Source organism: Neofelis nebulosa, chromosome 11 (genome assembly GCF_028018385.1).
Source record: "Neofelis nebulosa isolate mNeoNeb1 chromosome 11, mNeoNeb1.pri, whole genome shotgun sequence".
Lineage (NCBI taxonomy): Eukaryota > Metazoa > Chordata > Mammalia > Carnivora > Felidae > Neofelis > Neofelis nebulosa.
In genome coordinates this window covers 87,819,507-87,838,142 of record NC_080792.1, presented here as the reverse complement: position 1 = coordinate 87,838,142, position 18,636 = coordinate 87,819,507, and the positions used below count along the sequence as shown (strand labels likewise).

The window sequence follows — 18,636 nt, the reverse complement described above, 5'->3', positions numbered from 1 at the left end:
GTTCCTTCTAGAAGAATCCGTACTTTCAACTAGAACTCAGGGAGGGAGAGATCTGGTTCCTGTCGGGAGGAAAGGGAGGCATGGTGCTGTTTTGGGGGCAGGTCTACTCAAATTGACTGTAAATGACTTGAAAATTACCAGTGCATTGGGACGTTGTGAGGGTTTGGGTCTAAGTGGGTGGTGACCAGTGAGGTTGGAAATGGGAGGATCTTTGTCAATTACCCCATTGCAAGGTTATTCTGCAGCTGTTTTTGTTAAAGTAATACCAGGCTCCCCTGGCTGCCAGACTGTCAACTTGGATGACAAAGGCCAGCTCACCACAGACAACCACCTTTCTTATTGCTTGGCATTGTGGGGTTGCATGGAATTATGGGGCTGGAAGAGCCAGAGAGGGGCCATTATTTTCAGGTGTTTTTTTATGTATATATATATTTTTTTCAACATAAAAGAAAAAAATCAATTCTATTGTTCTTTCATTGAAACCCAAATATCATAGGAAAGAAAATGATTGTAAATTAAGAGTACATTATCCAAACATGTATTATCTTTTAAGACCAAAGTTTCTGGAGTCAGGCTGAATCCCACGTGCCATCCATTAACCAGCTGAATGCTCTTGGGGAACGTGATAAAATTCAGTGAGGCAACATGCATAAAGCTTTACTTAGCACAGGGCCTTTAAGTGCTCAGTAACCTGGAGCTGTTTTATTATCATTACTATTATCATTATTATTATTATTATTATTATTATTTCAGACACCGTGGAATGAAAACAGGCCCATTTAGGGATGAGTGTGAGAGTTTGTGAAACCCATGACCGTGGAACGTTTATACAGCTTTTCTCTCAGGGGGTCATCAGTCCTCACCTCGGAACACACCTGCTTGTTTAAGCCCCTCCCCCGCCTTGGTGTTGTGCAAAATAGCAAGGTGTAGAGCCCAGACCTCTGGAACTATTGGCTTTTTAATTTATTACCACCACCACCACCACCACACCTGCTTCAGAAGAGCCAAAAAGCAGGAAGCCAGTGGGAGGTCTGCAGCCCGGCTCCCTCCCACCCCGGAGGATGGCCCAGAGCATAGAGAAGGTACCGCACAGATTCAGTGGGGCTGGGGGGCTGGCCTCCAGTAGTTGCTCAGGCTCTCCTGTCGGGGGCTGGATGTAATATTGAGCCGTGTGTTTTGTATTTTTGTTGGGCAGGGAGGGGATAGAGGGTTGACACAAAGGTGAGTGAGACAGGCCTAACCATCTACTATGACGACAAACCACGCATACTCCGAGTTCTGTGCCTGCACCACCTCAGGGGAACAGAGGAGGACCGCAAAGGGCCAGAGATCTGAGTTCCAGACATCTGGGCAAACCCTAGACCTGAAAAATGGATAGATTGTCCATGTCGGCTGGAGCTTCTTTTTAGCCTAAAATTAACTTGTGGGCGTTATTCTCTCTCCTAGTTAGGCAGCTCTGTCAGCTTTTAGACTGCCCTTCCAACTAAATAAACTTTTACATTTCCCTGTGCTTAAAACTTGTGAAGTAGTGGAATTCTGCAGACAGAGGACAGGGACAGTGTATTCCAGCAGGAAATGTGACATAAGCCACAAGAGATCGGCCAAAAGTTGTTGAACATTTACTGTGTACCTGGTACCTTCCATGCATTGTGATCCTTGCCACAACCTGGCGAGGTGGAGACTCTTATCATCCCATTTCTTAGACGGAGAAACTGAGACTCAGAGAGATGTAGCGACTTGCCCAAATCATGCAGCTAAGAGGCTTTTAGCCACAGTATGCTACGGCAAGTTTGTGCTAGTTGCCTGTCACTGCCATAACAAATTAATTACAAACTTGGTGACTTTTTTAAATGTTTGTTTATTTGTTTGTTTTTTAGAGAAAGAGAGAGAGCATGAATAGGGGCAGGGCAGAGAGAGGGAGACAGACAATCCTAAGCAGGCTCTGCGCTGTCAGCACAGAGCTCAGTGTGGGGCTCGAACTCCCGAACCGTGAGATCATGACCTGAGCCAAAATCAAGAGTCGGACGTCTAACCGATTGAGCCACCCAGGAGCCCCAAACTTGGTGGTTAGGACAACAGAAATTTCTTCTCTCACAGTCTGGTCTGCATCCTGAGAAGGCTCTAGGGGGGCATTCTCTGCTCTTCCAGCTTCTAGTTGTTTCTGATGTTGCTTGGCTTGTGGCTGCATCCCTGCAGTCCCTTCCTCTGTCTTCCCACAGCCTTCTTCCTTGTGTCTCTGTTCACATCCCCCTCTTCTTTCTCTTATGAAGACACCAGTCATAGGATTTAGGGTGCACCTTAAATCTAGGATTATTTCATCTGGATAGCCTTAAACAATTACATGTGCAAAGAACCTGTTTCCAAGTAAGGTCACATTCACAGGTACCAGGGATTAGGATTTGAACATACCTATCTGGGAGATATGGTGCACCCCAGTACAGATGGGTTTTTACAGGCAGGCACATGGTGGTTGGGCTGGGGCAGAGGCAGAGAACTTGAGAGGCCCAAGGTGCATTGAAACCCAGTTCCTGTGGCAAGCAGAGGACCCCTTATTCTGCTAGGTTCCTCAGAGCAGCATTGGAGCTGCTCCAGGCCTTGTGACCTTGTTACCTTCCTTTTTACCCATTGATTCTTTCCTGATGCCTGCCTCTGCTTTATTATCATTATTATTAACACCCCACCCTAGGGAATGGTGGGGCCTGAATCTATTGTTAACCAATTAAACTCTCTGAGAGAGTTAGAGTAACAGGGAACAGAGGCCCAGCACATCCGTTGTCTGTGGTCATCTTGTTGGGTCAAAAGCAGGGCAGTTTCCAGCAGAAACAGCCTCTAGTGTCCTGAATCTCTCTCTGTCTCTCTCTCTTTTTTTCTCAAATTTTTAAATGTTTATTTTTGAGAGACAGAGAGAGACAGAGTATGAGCAGGAGAGGGGCAGAGAGAGAGAGAGACACAGAATCCAAAGTAGGCTCCAGGCTCTGAGCTGTCAGCACAGAGCCCGATGCGGGGCTCGAACCCATGGACATGGAGATCATAACCTGAGCTGAAGTTGGACGCTCAACTGACTGAGCCACCCAGGAGCCTCAATCTTTCTCTTATTTATTTATTTATTTACTTACTTACTTATTTATAGCATGCACAGATGCACAAGTGAGGGGAGAGAGAGAGAGGGAGAGAGAGTGTCCCAAGCAGGCTCCACGCTTAGCACAGAGCCTGATGCAGGGCTCAATCCCACAGCCCTGGGATCATGACTTGAGCCAAAATCAAGAGTTGGATGCTCAACTGACTGAGCTACCCAGGCAACCCCCAATCTTTCTCTTTTAGAAAGTCTGCCCAAGGCTTTCTAATTGGGAATGTTTATAGGATGTAACCCAAAGGCCCCTGGGCTGGTATTACCTAGTCTCTGCTTCCTAGAGCCCCAAGGAGTGTACAAATTCTGCAGAGCCCAGGGAAGCCAGTGACAGGAGTTTCTTCAGCACAATTTATTTCTCAGAGAATCTCCAATTAGAATAATCTCCTTTTTCTGTAGCCTGTCACATACTAATGAAAATACTTCTCTGAGGGACAGGACCCCAAGCTCCCCCTGGTGGCCAGTGAGGTCCATGGAGGAACTGCTTCCTACAGTGAGTGTGTGTGAGGTGCCCCACTCTAGGGTACTTGGGGAGGTCTCTATTAATTTTTAATTATTATTTATTGTTACTAACGTATTTTTAGTTATTAATAATACTTACACCTCCAGTAATAGCTTTTTGTAACCAGACAGTCCTCTAAAGCGGCCTCACCTTGCTTGTGAGTGATGGACTCCAGCTTGATACTGAAATGATAGGAAATCTTGAGACAGTTCAGAAAGAAACTCCAAGAAAACCAAGGTGAATGGACTTCATTTTCAATCTTACACAGAGTAGCATTTGTATGCTGGTGGCCCTGGGGCTAAACTGGCCCACAGATCTTGTTGGGCTCACAATTGTTTTTGTTTTATTATTATTATTTTTAAATTTTTAATCAGTTGTCAGCATTTAAGTGATTTCAGATAAAACTATGTCTCTTTGATTTCTTCTGGAAAATCAAAGATCTGGTGGGGCTTTCATGTCCACAAGAGGTTGGTAGGTTGGAACTGAGTAGCATTTGCCCTCTTTAAACTGGGCCTGTGCCTTCTAGTTTGCATAGACCACACCACTGTCTAGTGCTCTCATTTGTTGATATCTTGCATTTTATCTACTTGGTTCCTGGAAGCATTTGAGTTTGTCATCCCAGCCTGGAGTTTGCGATTAGGGTAAGGGGGCAGGAAGTCCTGTGGAAGTAATGGGCCCCCTGCTGCAACCATATGGTAAGATAGGTATATATATATATATACACACACACACACACATACATATAGGATTCCAATCTAAAAATTTTTTTTTCAACGTTTTTTATTTATTTTTGGGACAGAGAGAGACAGAGCATGAACGGGGGAGGGGCAGAGAGAGAGGGAGACACAGAATCGGAAACAGGCTCCAGGCTCCGAGCCATCAGCCCAGAGCCTGACGCGGGGCTCGAACTCACGGACCGCGAGATCGTGACCTGGCTGAAGTCGGACGCTTAACTGACTGCGCCACCCAGGCGCCCCATTTTTTTAAAAAAATTTGTTTTCAACGCTTTTTATTTATTTTTGGGACAGAGAGAGACAGAGCATGAACGGGGGAGAGGATTCCAATATATATTGGAATATATAATATATATCCACACATATATTGAAAGGTTTTGCCTAAACACAGAGCATCTTACTTGACAATCTTTTTTTTTTTTTTACTTTTTTTTTGGGGGGGGTAGGGAAATATCTTAAAAAACCCCACAGAACTCTGATGTATGGTGTAGCAGGTTGTGAAATTCCTAGGATTATTATTTTTCTTTAAGTTTATTTCTTTATTTTGAGGGAGAGAGTATGCATGTGTGAGGGAGGGGCAGAGGGAGAGAATCCCAGGAAGGCTTACTTGTTGTCAGTGCGGAGCCCAGTGTGGAGCCTGACCCCACAAACCATGAGATCATGACCTGAGCCGAAATCAAGAGTCAGAGGCTCAACTGACTCAGCCACCCAGGAGCCCCTCATAGGATTATTAAGAACCATGAAATGTCAGTGAAACTTTGTGCTTATGCGGACCCATATTGGGCCTCGTGCCTCTTCTGTGACTGGGGCAAAGTTTGAAAAATGCTTTGTAGAGAGGTTAGTGGCTGAATTAGTTCTTGGTCTTAACTTGTAAGGAATAGGCAAGGATAACTCACTTCTGTATTTGTTAATCGAATGGTAAATATGAGCCCAGATTGTCTCCTAGGCGTCACATTTTTCAATAATGAGGTATAGGTCAGCTGTAGAGGTTGCTGGAATGGTCTCCGGAGTCTTTATCACCACTATTAATGCCTGGGCTTGTAGTTAGATGGGCCTGGTCAGTGTCAGGTTCTATCACCTCCCAACTGTGTGACCTTGGGCAAGTCACTTGACTTCTCTGAACTTAAGTTTCTGCTTTTGTGAAATGGGCAAGATCAGCCCTATCCCCCAGAGAAGATTAGTCTGGAGCAAGCACTTAACAAATGCTCCTAGAAATGGTAGCAAAATCACATCTAGCTTCATGGCATAAAATCAACGTTAGATATCACTGTTCTAAGCTGTGGCTTCCTCAAGGTCACCCAGTCCGATGTTATAGAACTTGAACGCAGATCTTCTGACTCTAGAACCAGTGTTGTTGCAGGCATAATAGCAACAGCTTAACTAGCAAAATATTAGGTCCCCTATGTGTACTTTCTAGAACCTCCGAATCCATTCCTTAGGGAGGGACTGCTTTGTCCCATTCTCTCCTCCCCTTTTAAAAAAATTGTGGGGCACCTGGGTGGCTCAGTCAGTTAAGTGCCCAACTTTGGCTCAGGTCATAGTCTCACGCTTTATGGGTTCAAGCCCCACATTCAACAGCATGGAGCCTGCTTTGAATCCTCCATCACCCACTCTCTCTCTCTTAAAAATGAATAGACGGGGCGCCTGGGTGGCTCGGTCGGTTAAGCGTCCGACTTTGGCTCAGGTCATGATCTCACGGTCTGTGAGTTCGAGCCCCGCGTTGGGCTCTGTGCTGACAGCTCAGAGCCTGGAGCCTGTTTCAGATTCTGTGTCTCCCTCTCTCTCTGCTCCTCCCCTGTTCATGCTCTGTCTCTCTCTGTCTCAAAAATAAATAAATGTTAAAAAAAAAAAATTAAAAAAAAATGAACAGACACTTAGAAAAAAATAATTAAGACATTTTTAGAAATAAATCAATAATTTTGGTAGGGGCTCCTGGCTGGCTCAGTTGGAAGAGTGGGCAACTCTTGATCTTAAGGTTGTGAGTTCGAGCTCCATGTTGGGTTAGAGATTAGTTAAATAAAAATAAGACATTGCAAAAAGTTTTAAATTGCGGTAAGTTATACATAACGTAAAATATACCATTTTAATCATTTTTCAAAGTGTCCAGTTCAGTGGCATTAAGTCCATTCACACTGCTGTAGAGCCGTCACGACCATGCATTAAGCAACACCCTGCTTCTCCCTCCCTCAGCCCTTGGCAACCACCGCTCTATTTTATGCTTGTATGAATTTGACTACTTTAGGCACCTCATGGAAGTAGAATTATGCACTATTTGGCTTTTTGTGTCTGGCTTATTTCACTCAGCAGAATATTGTGGCATGTGTCGCAATTTCCTTCCTTTTTTTCAGGCTGAATAATATTCCATGGTGTGGATAGACCACATATCATTTATTCATCCATCCCTTTTTTTTTTTTTTTTTTTTTTTTTTTTTTTTTTAATTTTTATTTTTTGGGACAGAGAGAGACAGAGCATGAACGGGGGAGGGTCAGAGAGAGGGAGACACAGAATCGGAAACAGGCTCCAGGCTCCGAGCCGTCAGCCCAGAGCCTGACGCGGGGCTCGAACTCACGGAGCGCGAGATCGTGACCTGGCTGAAGTCGGACGCTTAACCGACTGCGCCACCCAGGCGCCCCATCATCCATCCCTTGATGGACACTTGGGTTGTTTCCAAGTGTCCTTTGGCTGTTATGAGTAATGCTGCTAGGATCGTGGCCCCCCTCTTTTGTTTAAGGATAGGTTGAGTAATACCACGGTTAGAGCACAGGTTGTAGAGTGGAGGGTCTCCACCTCTTACTGGTTGAGTGGTCTTGGACCGTTCCTTCACCCCCTACGCCCTGGTATTCTCATCTGCAAATGATGGTGGTCCGTCTCCCAGTGCGGTCAAGCAGTTGGATGACCGAGTGGATATGGCATGTTTATTACAGTGCCCAACACAGAGCAAACACTCAATACATCTTATTCTCCTACATCCATTCAGCAAAACATGTGGTGCCTGCCTCCTGATGTTTCCATTTTACCCCTCACCTAGCCAGTCCCACCTACCCTGAGCAGTGGGTCAAGGCAGAGAAGGGGCAGCGGGATGACCCACTAGGGCCCATGTAGTAAAGGGTGCAGTGTCTGCAGTCTATTTAATTAAAAACCAAAACTAATCAAAAATTGGTCTGCTTTTTATCATCATTGGGAACTGGCGATTCTAAACAACGTCACTGATGAAATGCTCCTCCCCCCAGGCACGGATCGTTCCCACTGCCCCCAACCTTCCATAGCCTCTTTCATGCCCCTTGTGAGGTCCACATGTGTGTTGAATAATGCTGTGTTCTTGGTTCCCTTCTGTTCTATTTCTTTTTTCTTTTTAATGTTTATTGATTTTTGAAACGGAGAGAGAGACGGAGCACAAGCGGGGAGGGGCAGAGAGACACCCACACAGAATCCGAAGCAAGCTCCAGGCTTTGAGCTGTCAGCACAGAGCCCAACGCGGAGCTTGAATCCACAAACTGCGAGATCATGACCTAAGCCGAAGCCAGATGCTTAACTGACCGAGCCACTCAGGCTCCCTTTCTTCTTTTTTTAAATTGTTTAACGTTTATTTATTTTTTTTTTTAAATTTTTTTTTTCAACGCTTTTTATTTATTTTTGGGACAGAGAGAGACAGAGCATGAACGGGGGAGGGGCAGAGAGAGAGGGAGACACAGAATCGGAAACAGGCTCCAGGCTCCGAGCCATCAGCCCAGAGCCTGACGCGGGGCTCGAACTCACGGACCGCGAGATCGTGACCTGGCTGAAGTCGGACGCTTAACCGACTGCGCCACCCAGGCGCCCCTAACGTTTATTTATTTTTGAGAGAGAAAGAGAGACAGAGCCAGAGTGCAGGAGGGGCAGAGGGAGAGGGAGACACAGAACCTGAAGGAGGCTCCAGGTTCTGAAGAGTCAGCACAGAGTCCAACGCGGGGCTTGAACTCACAGACCAAGATATCATGACCTGAGCCAAAGTCAGATGCTTAACTGACTGAGCCATGCAGGCGCCCTGTATTTTTTTTTTTTTAAGATTTTATTTTTAAGTAATCCCTACACCCAGCATGGTGCTCGAACTTACAACCCCAAGATCAAGAGTTTCACGCTCTGCTGGCAGCCAGCCAGGTGTCCCTGTTGTATTTCTTTTTAAATACTCTGCATACATGTTAGAAAGCTTGGCAGCCTGATTATCCTGTTTTCCTTTACGGTAGCTGTTACTACTGTCTGGCATTTTAAAGATTGCTTTTTATGATAGGACTGGCGTCAGATTGACAGAAAATGTTTCATAATGGCGTCAGATTGACAGAAAAACTCAGCAGGTAGTATAGAGAGTTTCCGTTTACTAGACCCCCCCCCCCCCCACCATCCCATCCAGTTTCCTCTGTTATTAACATGGTACGTCTGCAGAGTACATTGGTTACAATTAAAACCAGTATCTGTACATTATTATTAGCTAAAGTCTATAGTTTATTCACATTTCCTCAATTTTTACCAAATGTCCTTTATTTCAGAATCCCACCCAGGATACCTCTATCTTTGTAACTGTCATGTCTCAGGCTCCTCTCAGCTGTGACGGTTTCTCAGATTTTGGGGGGCTTTTTTTTGTTGACCTTGACAGATGTGAGGAGTGCTGGTCAGGGATTGAGTAGAAAGTCCCTCTTTGGGGATTTGTAGCTTCATTTATTTATTTTTTAAGTTATTTACTGGAGGGTTACTGTAAGTCATTGTGCAAGGCTAGGGATATAACAGTAAAACAAAACATTTATAAACAGCATTTATAGGGACGCCTGGGTGGCTCAGTCGGTTAAGTGTTTGACTTCGGCTCAGGTCATGATCTCACAGTTCGTGGGTTTGAGCCCTGCATCAGGCTCTGTGCTGACAGCTCAGAGCCTGGAGCCTGCTTTGGATTCTGTGTCTCCCTCGCTCTCTGCCCCTCCCCCACCCGCACTCTGTCTCTGTCTCTCAAAAAAATGAATAAACATTAAAAAATTAAAAAAAAACCAGCATTTATAAATCAGTGACATTGACTCTGGGCTTGGAGAAGGCTGCAGGGGCTGAGAATTGAATCCAGGCAGCCCCGAGTCTGACCCTTGATCACTGTCCTGTTTGCCACCTCCCATGGACAGAGGAGGTAGATTTGGGATGTTAGGTAAGTTTTGAAAAATCTGGCAACCAAAGGAACACGAGGAAAACTAAGACAGTAGATGGAATAAATTACAAGTGAGTTGGATTCATTTCCAGTGGGTAGATGAGGAAAGTGAGTTAAAATACTCTTTCCCTACATTTCTCTTTTGAGCTCTTCTGTTCTTCTTAAGTTCTCCTGTGCAACTTTCTCTGCTTTTAAATGTCCCTGCAGGAATGCTTTTGTACAACACAAAAATTAATGGTCAAGGTTGGAAGAGGCCAGTGACAGATCTGTGTCTGTCCCTAAAGGCTAATGGTGCATTGCGGATGCAACTAAAAAACCCATGTGTGGAGTGGTCTTGGGGCGGGAAGTCTGGAGCCAGAAAGTGAGTTCAGGGGCTCTGCCCTCCTGGTCTGGGGCAGCGTCCGAGGCCTTTGAATCTTTCTGAGCCTTGATTGCTGTGCCTATAAGTTAGGGATAATTCAGTGGAGTAGCATCTTGCACCTGGATGAGGTTCTCAAATCAGTCACCACCTAAGGCCGAAATCTGGTAGAGTCAGAATTACCTTTGAAAAGCCTTCAGATGACATACAAAGATGTGAACACAGTGTGCCATGTGGGAGACCCTTGCCCAGCCTGGATGTATGTCTATCACAGCCCACTTTTCTGCTGGCATTTGCGGCCATATGACTCCATCCTTGGTCAAACCAGATTAAGTATCTACCAGTGTTTATGAAGCCCATGTTGTAATGAACAGTGACATGTCTTTACACACGGGGAATAGAATACGCATGACTTACTGGCTGAGTCAGGTCTCACAGGTGTCAAGACCTCGTGGTTAGTGTTGTTTTTTTGTTTCTCTGCATCCATAGTTGAGTTTTTGTACATTGGAGTATTTTAGTGCACTGCCCAGCCCACTCCCGGGGTACTTGGTAAGGATTGAATGAGGTTGTGTGTGAGTCCCTGGTGCTGGAGATAAATATTTGGCACATTATAAATACGGTCAGTGAGTGATACTTTCATAGAAGTCATAGGGAGGTGAGTGATTTACTCTTTAAACATTTTTCGGAAAGGAGGATGTTGTGTGTCTTGTGGTCTCTGACGGACCCTAGTGACTTGGTTTCTACTGAGTGTGTGGGTGGTGGGTGACTGCAGAGGCCTATCAGTCTTTCACTGGGTTAGGTCCAGTCTTAGCCCCCTTCAGAGACCTTCCCTCTACTCTGGGCTAATATGGCTCCTTTGTTTGGCCACAGAATGTCCTGAAGGAGCATGCAGACGACGACCCCAGTCTGGCCGTCACTGGGGTCCCTGTAGTCACTTGGCCAAAGAAGACTCCAAAGGTAAGACGCAGATTGCCCGCAGCTGAGGGACCATTTCCGCTGCCTTTCACATCTCCTGTAAGATGAGTGTGGGCAAGTTTTCAGGGGGGACTCCTGGCCTAAGGCACCCCAGTTAAGATGAATGTTTTTGGTGATTTGTCTATTGCAAATTTTTGTTTTTTGAAAGGAATCATTTTCCCTAGCTGTGGAAACTGTAGGCAGTGGTGGCCACCTGGTGGCCACTCAGAAAACCGTGGGGAAATGATGGCTCACTTATCCCCTTCTTTAGGGGACTTCTTTCCCTTTTTCCTTCCCTCCCTCCCTCCCTCCCTCTCTTCCTTCCTTCCTTCCTTCCTTCCTTCCTTCCTTCCTTCCTTCCTTCCTTCCTTCCTCCCTCCCTCCCTCCCTCCCTCCCTTCCTTCCTTCCTTCCTTCCTTCCTTCTTTTTTTCCTCCAGTTGCTTCAAGGACTCTTTCCTCTCTTTTGAAAGTAACTTTTTTTCTCTTTGTAAACCTGATTGATGCTCACCATGAAAAAGTCTATTCAAATAGGAAAAGACCAAGACCCTAGGGAGAATGACAGTAATGTCACTGAGGGCTTACCAGGAGCAGGTTGCTTTGCCTCATCCCCTGCATCCCTTATCTTCTTTAGATTCCCAGCAGCCCTGTGGGGCAGACACTTGTGACTCTCATTTTGCAGATGAGGAAACTGAGGTTTAGAAAGGTAAGGCCACTTGTGAGGGCACCTGGCAGAGCCGAGGGCAAGGTGATCGGTCTGACAGCAGAGACTAGACTGTTAACCAGTGTCTACCTCAAAGTCCATTCTCCAGAGAAAACCAGTAACATTTTGGTGTGTCTTCTTCCAAAGTCTGTGCTGGGGTAGGACACATATGTATCAGCCCATCTGCCGACACTCAGCTCACCACTTTCTTGAGCAGGTTATAGATGCTCCCTGGGCCCTTACTTTCCTCATCTGTAAAAAAGGGTTATACCAGCACCTACTCAAATGGTTGTTGTGACGACTAGATGAGATAATGCATTGTTGAATTTGTTTCTGGTTAACTATTAAAAAAAAAAAGGAATGATGTATGCAAAGTTCTTAGGACAAGGAGTGACCAGTGGTTAGGGCTCTTTAAATGTTAGTTGTGACTTCAGCAGCCTCTTTGTTGATGTGTATTTTGCCAATTTCTGGTTTTGTTTTTTTTTTCTCTTATAAGAAACATTTAGAGGAATATTCTAGATCTGTGTTGTCCAAAATGGTAGCTGCTAGCTGTATGGCTTTTGAACACTTGAAATATGACAAGCTCAAATTGAGATGCGACAGAAGTATAAAATACACAACAGATTTCAAAGACTTAGTGCAAAAAAGAACACTGTAAAATTACTCATTAATTTGTTTTTTATATTGATTGCATGTTGAAATTAGGGTTGCCAGATTTTAGAAAGGATCCCCACTTAAATTTGAATTTCAGGTAAACAACAAATCAAACTTTCAGTGTAAATATAGCCCACATATCACATATACTTACACTAAAAAAGATTATTCGTTGTTCATCTGAAATTTAACTGGGTGTACTGTATTTTTATTTGTTCAGTCTGGCAACTCTAGTTGAAATGATAATATTTTGAATATATGGATTATTAATGTTAATTTCACTTTTTTCTTTTTGCCTCTTTAAATGTGGTTACGAAAAGTATATAAAAGTATATGTGTGGCTCACTTTACATTTCTATCGGACAGTGATGTTCTTAGGTCATTCTTTCCACTTTTGTTTGATTATCTCCTTAGGGTATATTCCTACATGTAGAATGCTGGGGAAGATGGCCCCTATTACTTGTGGGTATTGAATTCTAATTCTCTTTGAAGCTTAGTAGGACTTTAAGTGGCAGTAGAAATGAAAAAGGATTCACTTTCATAGCTTCTGCCATTAGTTTCCCGATCCATGGAAGTGAGTGGGGTTTTAATGTTCACTTTCCCCTACATGGGCAAGAAACACAACCACCATTGCTCAGACCGCAAACTGTACCTGCAAACATAGCGCCTTGCAACAACCTAGCCGGGCCCCACGGCTGCTCTGAACTTGAAGAGGAAATGGTGGCTTTGCCTCACTGCCTGCTCCCCTCCCGGCTAAGGAATTGCTTTGGGGGAGGGATTAGGGTTTACAGAACATGGGCTTTGAAAAAACAAACTTGCCACGACCCATTGTAATCTCAGAATTAATGGAGGGGTCCAAAGGAACTTCTCTGGGGGAAAGCACTTCAGGATTACTGATGTGTCCTGTCCTTTGTGCCTCAGACCCTCAGTTTACTCCTGAGAGGCTTATAGGCATTAGAAAAAAAAAAAAAAAAAAAAAAAAAAATCAACCCTCTGCCCTTTTCCTCCAAAGGGCTTGAAACAGGAAGCAGGCTTCTGGGGGGAGTAGCCCTTATCTAAGATTTTTGTGGAGGATTGGTGTATAAGCACGGGTCTATACACAAGGTCACGTGGCTAATATCAAATCTGGGGGTGGGGGAGAGACTGAAGCCCTTCGGCTGGTTAGACAGTGAAGAGAGAACATTCGAGATTTAACAATACTAAACCAAACAATACTTTGGGGGTACCAGTCTTTTTTTTTTTTAAACACCTTATAATGAAACAGATACACCTTGCTTACCGTACAGTTCTCCCGCTAAAAGTGTACAAGTCACTTTTTAGTATAATTGGGATATTCAGAGAGTTGGACAGCTATCTCCACAGTCTAATTTTAGAACATTTTCATGCCCTCTGAAAGAAAGTCCATCAGCAACCAGTCCCCAACCCCTAAATCTTCCCCTCCCGCAGCCCCTGACAACCACTAATCTGCTTTCTGTCTCTATGCATTTGCCCGTTCTGGACATGTAAATGGAATTATCCAATACTTGACCTTTTGTGACTAGCTTTTTCACTTAGTATAATATTTTTAAGCTTCACCCACATAGTGGCGTCTGTCAGTATTTCATTCCTTTTTATGGCTGGATAATATTCCATTGTGTTCGTAGACCATACTTTGTTCATCCCTTGTCCAGTTGCTGGACCTTTGGGCTGTCCCTATCTTTTGGCTATTGTGAATAATGATGCCCTGAACATTCGTGCACAAGTTTTTGTGTGGATACATGTTTTCATATCTCTTGGGTAGATGCCTAGGAGTGGAGTTGACTGGTCACATGGTAACTCTGTGTTTAACTTTTTGAAGAATGGCTAGACTGTTTTCCAGAGTGGCTACACCCTTTTACACTCCCACTGGCAATGTATGAGAGTTTCAGTTTAACCCACATCTTCACCAACACTTATGATCCGTCTTTTATATTTAAAAAAATTTTTTTTTTATGTTTATTTTTGAGAGAGAGAGAGACAGACTGCGAGCGGGGGGAGGGGCAGAGAGAGAGACACACACACAGAATCAAGCAGGCTCCAGGCTCCGAGCTGTCTCCACAGAGCCCGACACAGAACTCAAACCCACGAACCTCGAGATCATGACCTGAGCGGAAGTTGGACGCTCAACAGACTGAGCCACCCAGGCGCCCTTATCCATCTTTTTGATTAGAGCCAGACTAGTACTGTCTCTTTCGTTTTCATTCAGCTTATGGTTTCTACAACTCATCTGAGGTTTATTGTGTGAGTTTGCAAGGGCTGCAGAAACTGTGTGCATGGCTTAGAGGACAGACGTTCATTTTCTCACAGTTCTGGAGGCCAGAAGTCAGTTGGCAGGACGCATTTCTTCTGGGGACTCTCTCCTGGGCTTGTCGATAGCTGTTGTCTCTCTGTGTTATCACGTGGTCTGCCCTCTGTGTGTGCCTGTGTCCTAATCTCTTCTTATAAGGACGTCAGTCTTGCTGAATTGGGACCCACCCGAATGACCCCATTTTAACTTAGTTACTTCCTGACTTTATCTCCAGGTAGTCACATTCTGAGGCACTGGGGTTAGGGCTTCAACATAAGAATTTGGGGGGCGGGGGGAACACAATTCAACCTGTAGCATTTATCATACATTATTTCAGAGCCACAAAAAAAGATGTAAGTAATATAATAATGAACTCCATGGCCCCCACTCAGCTCTAGAAATAAATTATTGCCAGTACAGCCCCAACCCCCTGTAGTTTCCTACACAATGTATGGACCAATCTTTAGAGGTCTTTTTTACATCTTGTTTAATCCTTACAACGAGGCTGGGAGGTGTGGATAGCGTTATCTCTGTGCGTGCAGTTGAAACCGGGGTCTCAGAGAGGGATGCCGGTATGCCTTGGGCCACACAGCTTGTGAATGGAGAGGCATTAGTGCCCAGATCTGAGGAACTCGTGCAGTGTGGTGGAGAAGCGGGGGCGGGGATGCCCGCTGCCCTGTGTATGCATTTCCTGGCTGGTGGGGTTAAAAAGTTCACAGGAAAAGGAGAAGTAACTGAACGACTGACTGCCTGGGCCGCCCGGGGTCTGTCCGTTCCCAGGTTTGCAGTCCGCTTGCTCCCAATTTGATGCAGGTTGGGTTGAAAGATCAAGGGTGTTCGTTGAGGCTGTCAGGATGCGAGGTAGGGAGCGGTATTGGGTCTGGGTCAGGTTACTTAACAAGTAATTAATGCTAAATGATGATTAGCAAGAAATGCTTTGATCTCCCACCTTGTCTCCTGGAGAACAAAGTCCTTTTCTGGAACTGATTAGGTGCTGTGAGGTCACTTCTGATGTCGTGTCTTTCAAATCAAAGATGCTACTGAATCACCATCCGTCACCATTCCCCCGATTGGCTGTTCCCACCAGTGGTGATGGATTTGTTTTGATCCGTCTACACTCTGGCTGCTCTCTTTTATGACCAGGTGGCAGGATTTTGGGGGCCTGTCTGTGACCTTGGAACCGAGCCAGGAGAACTGAGCTTCTTTGAGGCTTGACCTCTGACCTCAGTCTTATTAGCAAGTTGACCTTCGGCTCACCAGCCAGACACTTCTACCCAGCTAGCTTGCTGGTGCTTTCACACGGAGGGAAACTGAGGAAGGAGGGGAGACTGAGCCACAGCTGTCTGCGTCTTAACCCATCAGCTTGAGTGGCCAAACTGGGCTGCCACGTGAATTTCAATTATTGACAGTTTTTCTGGAGTTAGGAGCAGACAGGCTGGAGTGTGTATGCACAAGTACCCTGACAGGGGACGTGGGACAGCCCTTTTCAGTTATTGGATTGGCTTCCTTATGGGGACGTTACAGGGCCACGCAGGAACCACGGCAGGAAGTGACACACACACACACCTGATGTCTGTGTTACTCTTGGTTCCCCTTTGTTTCTCTTCCCCTTCCTCTGCAGTTGGTCATTTAGATCTGGGAGGCTTGATAAGTGTGGGGTCCCTCTGGTGTGACACATAGCCCTTACCTGAAAGAGAGGCACATAATTCAATAAAAAGAGGCCCCGTGTACTTCCTGTTCTTTTTCTGCCCTGCTGTCGATTCCTGTCACCCCCGGAGTAATTAAATTGATGACGAGGAGAAGGAGGATGACGATAATGCCTGCCTTTTATTGTTGCCTACTCAGGGCCAGGTAGTTTCCCAGAAAGGCATTACGGTCTAATGAGAGCCAGTCTTCAGGCTGCTGGCATCAGCTTTACCTGGGGAACTTGTAGGAAAAAAAAAAAAAAAAAATACAGCTTCCTGGGCCTGGTCTGGGACATCGAGATTTAGTAGGTTTGCGGTGGGGCCTGAGAGGTCTACACTTTCTTGACACTTTGCAGGCAATTCTCATGCATGACTAGGGTGGGCTCTGGGGTCAGATGCATCTGGGAATTGAACCCAGGCTTTGCCACCAACTGTGTGGTTGTAGGCAAGACTGAGCCTCAGTTTACTCATCTGTAAAAAGGGCTAATAGTGCCTTTCCTGTAGAGTTGCTGTGAGATGCCGTCTGTAAAATACCTTGACAGTAGGCTATCAGTCAGTGATAGTTAATGTGATTTTTTGCAATTATGGCTTATAAGTAATTGACAACCCTGAATTTGCCTTCCAGAAGGCTGGTGATGGTCTCTATGGAAATAGCGGATATGGAAGGAATGGCATGGAGCAGGGGAAGGGGGTGAAGAGTTTAGAGACATTTCCCATCCTTCAGTTACTATTGGCTGGTGCAAACACTTAATCTCAAGCAAAGACCCTAGTGACTTCATTCTCCTCTAAGTAGTCATGGCTTTTCTGAAATGGCCGGCATACCCTTACGGGGGAGCTTGTTTAAAAAAGTGGTTCTCCTCCTTTATCCCTTCCTCACTCCCCCGAAAGGAGAAGTCCCGGGTGCTGTGGGTGACTGTTGCCTTAGACAGTGCCCCTGAGGGTTTGAGGCTGTTGAGGCCACAGGCTTTGCTTCTGGGTCAGGGTAGGAGGCAAGGGTGCCCAGTCTTTTCAGCTTCCTGAGAGCAGACTCCAAGAGCCGGTGGGTGTAATGCTCACGGGCAGGGAGGAAGCCGGCAGTGAGCGAGCCCTGGCACCAGGAGAGCAGAGAAAGGCAAGAGAAACCAGTGGATGGTGGGTAGGCTGCAGTGAAGGGAAGCAAATGGAAAACAATCTGGGGCCCCTCGTCTGGAATCCCCAGGGTTTTCCTCAGTGACAGCTGAGTCATCTGTGAAGTCCAGCAGGTTCCCAGGAGTGCAGCAGAAACCTGTGATGAAAGAGTACCCGCAAAAATAGCCTGCTTATTCTGGAGAGTGTTGCATACAACATCAACAAGTAGAAAAATCCAGTTGGAAGAAAATCATCGGTGGTGAACGGAGAAGCTGGGGCTCAGGTCTCTGGACCAGTTTTTGTGAGCTCCGATTCCAAATCGGTTTGTGGCTGAACTCACATGGTTTTGCGAGCCGGATGACAGGGATTTCATCAGAACCCTCCCTTTTTGGTGGAGTGAACCGAAGCCGGAGGGTAGAAGCTTCTAGAGCACACCACATGAGACCTAGGCAGGACAGAACTGTGGCTTTGCCTGCTGGCTTTTTGTAGGTAAGCGTCCTGTCTTCTCCCTGTGTCTTCACATTGTCCCCCCTCTGTACGTGTCTGTGTCCAAATTTCCTCCTTCTATAAGGACACCAGTCATACTGAATTAGGGCCCTAATAGCTTGATTTTAACTAAATCACCTCTGTAAAGACTCGATGTCATATTCTGACACATCAGAGTGGGTAAGACTTCACTATATGAATTTTGGGGCAGGTAAAATTCAGCCTATAGGGGCACCTGGGTGGCTCAGTCGGTTAAGCACCAGACTTTGGCTCAGGTCATGATCTCACAGTTCGTGGGTTCAAGCCCCAGGTCAGGCTCTGTGCTGACAACTCAGAGCCTGGAGCCTGCTTCAGTTTCTGTGTCTCCCTCTCTTTCTCTGCCCCTCCCCTGCTCACACGCTGTCTCTCTCTCTCAACAATAAATAAACATTAAAAAAAAAAAAAAAAGATTCAGCCTATAAACTTGTCAAGCCTTCCATCTTTAAATCATCTCCCAAATCCTTGACCCGGTCCCAAGTGTCCAAGTCTTCACTTGTGTTTCTGCCATGGAATCTCATGATTTTCTCTCATCTCCTCAACATTGCAGGGGAACTGAATTACTCCATATTTTCCATTTAGTTGCCTTGGTCTTTGCTCACACTATTCCCCTTCTGGAAATGCCCTTCTTATTTCCCCATGTACAAAATTTCCACCTCTAAGCCCAGCCAAACTTCTTCACCAGGAAGCTTCCTGGGGTGGATGTTTTCTATTTGTACCTTCAGAGCCCCTCTCCAGCCTTCTCCCACCTGCTCCAAAAGTGGACTCCATCAAAGGGCTTTCTTGCCTTCTCTGGCTTCTGGTTGGGCTCAGCCAATGGGAAGT

The 18,636-nt window shown here is 45.6% G+C and overlaps 1 protein-coding gene across 10 annotated transcripts in view; it reads left to right on the top strand.

The window, feature by feature from the left end:
* Positions 1-18,636, top strand: part of KDM2B (lysine demethylase 2B) — a 154,901-nt gene that overhangs the window by 95,724 nt on the left and 40,541 nt on the right. For all 10 annotated transcript variants that reach the window (XM_058691304.1, XM_058691307.1, XM_058691302.1 and 7 more), the window contains one exon: positions 10,754-10,840. In XM_058691304.1, the coding sequence (XP_058547287.1) occupies positions 10,754-10,840 (87 nt within the window). The remainder of the gene's footprint in view (positions 1-10,753; positions 10,841-18,636) is intronic.